The following is a 10,353-nucleotide window of genomic DNA, read 5'->3' on the forward strand; positions in this document are numbered from 1 at the left end:
TCTGTATTTAATGAACATTCACAATAAAAATATTTTTAAATTCTAAGGCCCAATGAGATGACTGGATAGAGGTTTCTGTACTGCCAAGCCCAGTAACCTGAGTTCTGTCCCGGGGAGTCACGTGATAAAGGAGAACAACATCTCTCTCCAATAAGCTAACCTCTGACATCCATACACATGCTCCCATGTGTACTCTTAAGTTTTACTACAGTCTGTAGATAATAGTGCTACTTACAAAATGTATAGTAATATGTATGAGAAAGAATAAAGATGTTTAATAAAGATAATTGCCCATAATTATCCTTGAGGATTGTATACCAAAACTTAAGAAGTGATAGTCAAGAAAGAATTTACCTTTGAGTTTGAATTACATTTTTAAAATTTATTTCTTGTTTTTTATTTATAGTTAGAGCCCATATTTTAATATTTTGAGACTGGGTTTTAATGTGTGGCTTGAAACTCACATCCTCTAGCTTCTACCTCTTAAAAACTATGCTGAAAGATGTGTACCACCACTCCTGGCCCAGAACTCATAAACATTTTGAATCATGTGAGTTTTAAAATATTTAAACTAAGTTATTTTAAGAGTTATTTACAGATCAGACATGATGGTCACACACCGTTGTGAGCTGTCATGGGAGTTCTGGGAGTTAAACCTTTGTTCTCTGAAAGAGCAGCAAGTCTTTTTAACTGCTGAGCCCTTGATTGTGTGCGCATGTACATGTAGGTATGGATGTTTATGCGGCATGTGTATATATACATGCTTTAATGTCTATTGGAACATAAAGGTGGGTGTATGTTCATGTCTTTACACTTTATATCCTGAAAATTTGATAAGTTAAGCACAACCATACATTTCTCAGATTTGAAGAAGAGAATTTTTTTGTTGTTGAACTTTTGGGTTCTATTTGTGTGTGCATGTATACCTGTATATATGTATATGTATGAATCTCTGCATGTACCTGGAGGTCAGAGAACAACTTTTGTGAGTGATTGTTTTTCCAGTGTGTAGGTCCTAGGGACCAAACTCTGGGATCTAGGTTTGAAGAGGGATGCCTTTATCCACTGAGCCATCTCACAGGCCTTCTTTCTTTTTAAATATTTATTCTAAATAATATCAAGTTAACTCTCTTAAGAACCTTGTAGAAATAAAAATAATATAAAATAACCAGAAGATAAATTACTGAGATTTTGACAAATCTCATTGCTCTTACCCAAGGTAATTTAATACAAATATTTGCCTCTTTCCATACAATCAAGTCAGATTAAGCTGTTATTGTTGCATGGCTTCTAATTCTTTTTTCTGATATGGTAAAAGTACATGTGCTTTATTAAAAGATTGTAAATTCCTTACCTTTTTTTCCCCCCAAGTTTTTAAGTTTGGAAACAAATTCTAATGATTTTTCTTTGTATTTATATATAAAGGAATAATCTTGGCCTCTCCTCAGAGTATCTAAACTGTAAAGTTCATTTAGGCCTTGCCAGTGTTGTTTAATTTAAGCTTCTGTTTGCATTGAGTAGATTTCAGAGTAGGTTCTCACCATTTACATCATGCAGTTTGCTTGGTTCTACTGTCAGTTTTTCTTTATAGGCCCTGAAGCAGCAACAACAGAAGAAGCAGCAGCAGCAGCAATGCAGGCCAAGCATGTCCATCTCCAATCAACACCTCTCCCTCAAGACTGTCAAGGCAGCCAGTGATCCTGTGTCTGCCAAACCTGGTAGGCAGACTGAGTGTTCACCCTGTCCAATGGGTTTTTCCCCCAGCATATTTGTACTTTTGATATTGTAAATTTTTATACTGAATTGTTCATTTTTTAAATTGTTATATTTATTAGCATAGTCTTTTTGCTGCCACAGAACTGGTACAAAATCCTAGCATAAATAGAAAATACTTTTATATAAAATTACCATATACTTAATTCAAAATATAGCAGTGAAATTTGAGTATTTCATTATTGAAAATTAATGAGAAACCTCCGATGTATCAGCCCTGATTACATTTGGAAGCCTAAATTCATTATACACACACACACACACCTTTTGTTTCCAAGGTCAAAGCAAATTCTTTGTATCTGTGTGTACATGTAGGCAGGTGTATGTAGATGTTGGTAGAGGTCATGCAGGTTGAAGTCAGAGGATGGCCTCAGATGTCCTTCCCCTGTACCATTCAACTTCTGATGGTTTTGTTTTGTACAAGGTTTTTCATTGGCCTGGAGCTTGTGGTTTAGTATTAACTGGCTGACCAACTAACCTCAGGAATTCTCCTGTCTCCACTTCCCAGTACTGGGATTACAAGTGTGCTGTAATACGGTTCTTTATGTGGTTTTTGAGGATCAAACTTAGGTCCTTATTTAATAAGAACTTTTTGGACTTAGTCATTTGTACAGCTCTAAAGTGAACTCCCTATCAGTGCCCTATTTTGAGTATGAAGCTGGAGCTGGAGAAATGGTTCAGTCATTAAGAATGAGTACTGCTCTTGCAGAGGGCTTGGTATTAGTGCCCAACATCTACATGGTGGCTCATAAGCACTTTTAACTCTAATGCAGGGGGATCTGATTCCATCCTCTGGTATCTGGGGACACTGCACATACAGGTGAGGCAATAAGATACATGCAGGCAAAACATTTATATATATCAAGTCAAAATAAACTTAAAACTAAAATGTGGAAAATTGCATAAGTTTTCTAAAATACATACACTTAATTTTCCATTGGACATGTTTCATGGGCTTTGGGTATTTATTGTTGCTTGTTTTGTTATTAGTTGTTTTGCCACACACAGACTTTGTTTTGCATTATATAATTTAATTAAAACATCCTATTGACTGCCATAAAAAAAAAAAATCAAAGGTCTGAGTCCTACAGAACTTTTCAGTTTTGCTAGAGCAGATATTTACAATTGGAAATAATATAAGAGAAGATGTAAGGGATTTTCTTTTACAGATTATTCAAGAGGCCTACATTTTTCCAATCATAACTCCTATAATGACCCTGGAATAATAGTTTGATTAGATTTATCAGGTTCTGGGAGCAAATGTATGAGGAAGTCTGAGGCTGACTTGTGGAGTCAGTTCTCTTCTACCATTGAGGCTCATAGATGAATTCAGGCTGGTGGGTTGGCAGCTGCCTGTCTTGCTCACCCTTGATGGGCTTTTGTGTATGTACCTCTGTCACCAGTCTTCACATATTTTTCCCCCTAGCCCTGTGGGAAGGAAAACAATCTGATGGACAGTCAAGCAGTCCCCAGAACTCAAATTCCAGCTTTTCTTCCTCAGTGAAAGTGGAAAGTTCTCTGCTAGGCTTGGGGAAGAAGTCTTTCCAGAGGTCTGACAGACTCCACACAAGTAAGTTAGTTTACAAGGACTTCTTTTTCCAGTGCAACAGTGTGTTCACAGTATATTTGAAATCATTAGCCAGCTGGCCTGTGTAATTGTATAATTTTAATTTTATTTTAAAAAGTCAGACATGATTTCTTTCCTTTTGTTTTGTTTTGAAACAAGGTCTCACTATAAAGCCTTGGCTGTGCTGGGATTCGTTTGATAGATGAGGCTGGCCTTGAACTCATAGAGATCCACTGGCCTTTATCTCCCAAAGTGCTGGGAATAAAGGTGTGCACCACTGGCTAGACTTACTTTCTTTTCTTTTTTTTCTTTTTTTTTTTTTGACATTATCTTGATGTTTTTAAAAATGTTTTTGATACAATTTCTTTGGGGTTTTAATTTGTTTTGTTGGTTTGTTTTATACTGAGCAGTAACAGCCCACAGTTTTGAACGTGCTAGGGACTTGCTCTACCACTGAGTTGTATATTCTTAACCCCCAGCTTGTCATACTTACTTGTTGCCTTTTTTTAAAAAGACACTGTCTCATTAATACAGTCTAAGATACCCTAGGACTCAGTTTTAACTTATACTCTCCCTACTTCAGCCTCACAAGTGATGATATAATAGTAAACACCACCCCGTTCAGATTTGATATTTGCTTTTCAAAGATTAGAGGAAACACGAATAGAGTTGATTTAATGCCCTTTCCCATTATTCATTTCATCCTTTTATCTTTGAACTCTTAGTTGTCTTCATATTCTTCTGTTCATCCTTATCAAACTGTTTCACAGGAAGATCTGTTATCAGTCATTTTTTTTCCGTCTACTTCTCTTTGTACCAATAGGTCCTACATCGTTCTTGTTTTTATAGATAAAAGATAGAAGGGATTATAATTAAGTATTGTAAACTGAACTCCCTTGGAAATCCCAGTAAAATGAGAATACGGACAAAAAAAATTTAATCAGTTTGATTGAAGAAAACAAGGAGACAGCCAAATGGGCAGGTGTCAGCAAAGGTTGAAAGATGAAAATGGATGAAGCTGAAAAGGAATTGTCATAAATAAGCCAACTATGGCTACAGACCACGAAAAGGGCTCAAGAACTGGAAAAATGGATGACAGAAAAGAAAGGTGAGGCATAGGGTTGAAAAAATTAAAAATGAATGAAAGCATTTTGATGCTTTATACTAAGAAGAAGACAGTTTATTATGTGTTGGAGTTGAATGAAATACCTTCAGATTTAGCAATATCACATTGAGCTGCAGATCAGTAATGTGGCATTGTGTAGTTTGTTCATTGCCTTAACAAAACAGATGAGTAACTTAAGGATGTTGAGAGGTTTATTTTGGTTCACAGACTGGAGCAGAAGCAGCACAGCAGTGGCACCAGTTCTTGTGAGAGTAGGAGTAGGCTGGCTATGTCATTTAACTTGTGGTTGGGCACTATCAGATAATACCTCAAAGGTCTGTCCTAATAATCCACCTCTGCCTGCCATGTCAATCTCCCCAAGCAATGCCACTAACTAGGACCAAGGTGACAGGATCTTGTCATCAGCTTTTCACATTCATATCTTCATGGGCACTATTCTGAAATTTAGGGAATTAGTCAAATACAAATACCTAACTGCTACTTTCCTGCTTGGCATCCAGGATCCGTAATAGAGCGTATTTCAACCACCACTAGCGGATCAGTTGATTAGTAAAGAGTATGAAAGCTCAGAAGATAATTGTGACACATTTAGAAGTTCTCAGATCTTTTGAAACTGTTAGAAGGCTGAGGTAGAAGTATTACATGTTATACTTTATACTGTGTTACACACTGAGATCCTGCTTAAAAGTATATTTTCTCTTCCCCACCCCTCTTGACAATCTTTACCTCTTTGGTGCTATTTATTATCATTTGACTTGTAAAGATGTCTTTAAAAATTTTCACTCTTACTTCCTTGTCTGAAAAAATATTTTGCACTTATTTTTATTTCCATATATATATGTTTTTGTTCTGAACTTTTAGTTGAAGTATCTTTTGGTCAAATGTCATGGATTCTGATACTTGTACCTGTGTGGAGTAGTGACAAGAAACAGGCAGAAACTGGCCTTCCTGGCTTCAGTTTGTTACATTTTTACTTAATTGTGTTATTTGAGCATGTTTATGTATCTGTGCAGTAGAATACTAATAATTATGGAGTTCTATGTGCACAGCAGTGTGTGTCTGTGATCCTAGCTGTGCAGAAGTAAATAAATATACATAAAATAGTAACAGTAAGCATTATTTGCTTGATGGAGCTATGCTAAGTTACCAAGTTAATATAAATGTTCAGAAATAAGTCTGCTGCTAGAGTTACTGTGGTTATTGTTACTATTGGTATTATTTGAAATAGCTTAACAATATTAGGCTTAATTATGCTTAACAATATTGAAGTTCCACTTGTTCAGTGAATTCTGAGTTCATTGAATCAAAATTATTAATCTAAAATAATGAGCCCTGTGGCTGGAGTGACAGCTCAGGAGTTAGAGCCTGCACTGCTCTTTGAGAGGTTGGTTCCCAGCAGGTCTCCAGGCTCTCAACCTGAACCTCCAGCTCCTGGGGACTTAGTTCCCTCCTCAGGCACTGCACGAATATGCACACATTCATAGACAGTCAGATGCAGAGACATAATTTAACATGTTTAAATTAAAGCATTGTTTTATAAGTGTCCTTTTTCGGTAAGCTTAGTTACTGATTGTGTAAGGTGTTCTAAAATGTTTTATGTGGGCATTTCTCTGTTTCACACAACACATGATTTCTTTGTTAAGAGAAGGTTTTTTATATGTGTCTAAGGCTAGCAATGCGTGACTTTCTCCCTTATTCCACATCCTCACCAGCATGAACTGTTAGTTGTTTTATTAATCTTAGTCATTCTGACAGGTCTAAGATGGAGTTTCAGTGGTTTGAATTACATTTCTCTGATGGCTAAGGATATGTTAACTTATATGTTAAACATATAAGTGTTTCTCAGCCATTTGAATTTCCTCTTTTAAGAATTCTTTGGCTGGGCAGTGGAGGTACACACCTTTAATCCCAGCACTTGGGAGGCAGAGGCCAGCCTGGTCTACAGAGTGAGTTCCAGGACAGCCAGGGCTACACAGAGAAACCCTCTCTCGAAAAACCAAAGAAACCCAAAACAAAACAAAACAAAACAAAACAAAAAAAAAAACCCCAAAGAATTCTTTGTTTAGATTTGTACCCCACTTTTTAACTGGGCTATTTGTATTTTTGAACTCAAGTGTTTTGAGTATATTTTGGATGTTAGTCCTCTATTGGATATATACTTGGTGAAAATCTTTTTGGTGTTTGGTAGGCTGCTGCTTTGTAAGAACGATGGTGCCCTTTGTAATGCAGAAGCTTTTTACTTTTTTTCTTTTTCTCTTATTGTTTTCTTTTCTTTTTAATTATTATTAATGATTTATCTTCCTGCCTGTGCTATTGGTGTTCTGTTTAGGGAGTCTTTTCCTATGCCAATTAGTTCTTCTATCGGGTTCAGTGTACCTGGTTTTGTTGAGATCTTTGATCCATTTGGAGTTCAGTTTTGTGCAGGGTGATAGATATGGGCCTATTTGTATTATTCTACATGGCGACATTCAGTTTGACTAACATTTATTGTAGATGTTGTCTTTGTTCTAGTGTTTATTTCTGGCTTCTCTATCAAAAATCAGGTGTCTATGAGTATGTGGATTTATGTCCTGGCCTTCAAGTCTATTCCATTGATTATCTTGCCTGTTTTTATGCTGATACCATACTGGTTTTATTACTATAGCTTTGTAGTAATAGCTTGAAACCAGAAGCCATGAGACCGTCCGAAGTTGTTTTATTGTTCAGGACTGTTTTAACAATCCTAGATTTTTGTGTTTCCAAATGAAGTTAAGAATTGCCCTTTGAAGATCTATGAAGAATTGTGTTGAAATCTTGATGAGAATTGCATTGAATCTGTAAATTGCTTTTGGTGAGATACCTATCTTTATTATGTTGGTTTTACCAATCTATGAGCATGGGAGATTTATTTTTCATCTTCTGGTATCTTCTATTTTTTTCTTCAAAGACTTGAAGTTTTTAATCATACAAGCCTTTTTATTGCTATTTGATATCAGTTACATTTATTTTATTATTGATTTAGGTGCTTGTATTTTTAATATATACACTTCAGCTTTAGATCTTTACTTTTTTTTTTTTAATAGTTAGCCTTGTTGTAAATTCACTGCTATCATCATCTCTTCTGTGTATTTCAATAAGGTCTTACTGTGTAGCTAATGCTACCTGCCTTCACCCTCCCTATCCTCCTGCCTTAGATTGTTTGTAAATCCAACTGCTCTGGTTATAAATGAATACTTCTATGCCCGTTATCGGTTTCTCCTTTTTGTTGTTGCTATTCTCCCTCCCCGCCTAATTTTTTCTCACCATCTAAATGTAGCTAAGTCATTAACTTTAAATAGTCCTATAATCCCCTCTCTTTACCTTCCAGTCTTAAGATTATAGTTGTGTACCACCATGCAGGACTCTTTTTTTTTTTAATTCATGTATTTTTTATTTATTTTATGTGTATCAGTACACTGTAGCTGTACAGATGTCTGTGAGCTATCATTTGTGTGGCTGTTGTTAATCTCAGGATCTCTGCCGGCCCACTTGCTCAGCCCCCTTTTGCTCAGCCCCACTCTCCATGGCTTAATTTACTGTAGCTGTCTTCAGATGCACCAGAAGAGGGTGTCTGATCTCATTACGGGTGGTTGAGAGCCACCATGTGGTTACTGGAAACTGAACTCAAGATCTTCGGAAGAGTAGTCAGTGCTATTACCTGCTGAGCCATTTTGCCAGGCGTTTAACAACCCCCCCCCTCCCCCCGTGCAGGAGTCTTTTGTTGTCTTTTTGTGTGTGTGTGTAAAATCTTTTCTAAAACTATATGTTTATGCAAGCTTTATCGTTGCCTTTTTGTGTGTGTATAGAATACAGGGGAAATAGGATAGTTTTCGAAATCATAATCATCATGCCTCTGCCTCACTAGGAGTTTAGGTATGTTCTCCTTCGGTAGACCTCATTCCCATAGTGCTGGAAGTAGAATCCAGACCTTTGTATATGCAGACAGGCACTGAGCAAATCCCCAGTCCCTCGTTTTTGATAAATATTCTTTTAAGTTTGGTTCACACAAAGATTACTTTTTCTACTTGGAATATATTGTACTTTTAATTCTTTAGATATTTTCTTGTTTCTGGTAATTTGTTTTCATGATTCTGGTAATTTAAGAGAATGAGAAAAGGGCAAGATTTAAAGAAGTTAGTTAGAAATCTTTTTAAACTGGAATTTCTTAGGGCTGGAGAGATTAAATGGCTCAACATTTAAGAGCACTGCCTGCTTTTCCACAGGACCCAAGTTCAATTCCAAGCGTCTACATAGCAGCTCATAATTGTCTGTAACTCTAGTTCTAAGGGATCGGCACTCTCACACAGACATGCAGGCAGAACTCCAATGTGCATAAAAGTAAATAAATCTTTATTAAAAAAAACTTAAATGTTGCCCTTTCTCATTCTCTTAAATCAATCTTTCTCTGTTTTGCTTTCTCTCTCTCGCTCTGTCACTGTCTCACTGTCCCCCTCCCCCCGCTACGTGTGTGTGTGTGTCTGTGTGTGTGTGTGTGTGTGTGTGTGTGTGTGTGTGTGTGTGTGTAGGATTATATTAAGCATGGAGGGTGTGCACCATGTCATTTGTCTTTCCTTATCACTGTTTGTCTTACTCTCTTGAGACAGGCTATTTCACCAAGTCTGGAGTTCACAGATTTTAGCTAGAGTGGCTGACCAGCAGACCTCTGGTAGTCCTCCTGTTTCTATCTCTGTCTCTCCTATCTACCCCCTCTTCCCCCCCAATCTCTGGGGTTACATGCATATGTGTACACATCTGACTTTTCATGTGGATGCTGTAGATCTGATCTTGGGTCATCATGTTTGCAGAAGTCCTCTTAGCCAGTGATTCAGTGATCCATCTCTCTCCAGCCCCAAATGTCCAATTCTTGACCTCTAGTTAGGCATATGTTAAGCCTTCTCATTCTGTTTTTTTCTTTTTTTTTCTTAAACTTTTCAAATTTATCTACCTCCTTTTACTCTGGTTAATTTCTTGACTAAATATTTTATACCCTGTGAACTGGCTAGTTTTGTGTGTCAACTTGACGCAGGCTGGAGTTATCACAGAGAAGGGAGCTTCAGTTGGGGAAGTGCCTCCATGAGGTCCAGCTGTGGGGCATTTTCTCAATTAGTGATCAAGGGGGTAGGGCCCCCTGTGGGTGGTGCCATCCCTAGGCTGAAGGTCTTGGGTTCTATAAGAGAACAGGCTGAGAAAGCCAGGAGAAGTAAGCCAGGAAGGAACATCTCTCCATGGCCTCTGCATCAGCTCCTGCTTCCTGACCTTCTTGAGTTCCAGTCCTGACTTCCTCTGGTGATAAACAGCAATGTGGAAGTGTAAGCTCAATAAACCCTTTCCTCCCCAACTTGCTTCTTGGTCATGATGTTGTGCAGGAATAGAAACCCTGATTAAGACAAATTGGTACCAGGAGTGGGGTATTCTTGTGACAACCTGATCATGTTTTTGGGAGGACTGTGGAAGGACTTTGGAACTTTGAGCCAGAAGACCCACTGATTGTTAAGAACTCTGTGGGATGTTCTGTAGGAGCTTGGACGATCATGTTGAGAACATTGCAGAAGATGGAGGCCTTGCTTGTGAAATTTCAGAGGGACGATTAAAGACTCTTATCAGGGCCATGTTGTTTTGATTGTGAAGATTCTGTGGTTCTGGTTAGCTGGGGCTAAAGTATCAGCTGTGATTAACAAGATACCAGAAGTACTAAAGTAAAAACTTTGCGTTACTGGGACTATTGATGCTGGTTAGCTGGAGCTAAGACCAGCATCATTGAGGTGACATCTTCTGGGAAGTGTTTTCTGAGAGCACAAAGAGGCTATGCTCCGGAGATAGCCAAGGTTGTACCTTGTACTGCAGCAGGACTTGGTAATGTGTAAGAGTC

The 10,353-nt window shown here is 37.6% G+C and overlaps 1 protein-coding gene across 7 annotated transcripts in view; it reads left to right on the plus strand.

The window, feature by feature from the left end:
- Positions 1–10,353, plus strand: part of Asxl2 (ASXL transcriptional regulator 2) — a 96,244-nt gene that overhangs the window by 53,397 nt on the left and 32,494 nt on the right. For 5 of the 7 annotated variants that reach the window (XM_031357341.1, XM_031357342.1, XM_031357344.1 and 2 more), the window contains 2 exons: positions 1,592–1,718; positions 3,200–3,343. In XM_031357341.1, the coding sequence (XP_031213201.1) occupies positions 1,592–1,718; positions 3,200–3,343 (271 nt within the window). Of the gene's footprint in view, positions 1–1,591; positions 1,719–3,199; positions 3,344–4,221; positions 4,449–10,353 lie in introns of those variants that run through there. The other 2 variants (XM_031357343.1, XM_031357347.1) reach the window with 2 other exon arrangements.

This window comes from Mastomys coucha, unplaced genomic scaffold (assembly GCF_008632895.1).
Source record: "Mastomys coucha isolate ucsf_1 unplaced genomic scaffold, UCSF_Mcou_1 pScaffold6, whole genome shotgun sequence".
NCBI classification, from domain to species: Eukaryota; Metazoa; Chordata; class Mammalia; order Rodentia; family Muridae; genus Mastomys; species Mastomys coucha.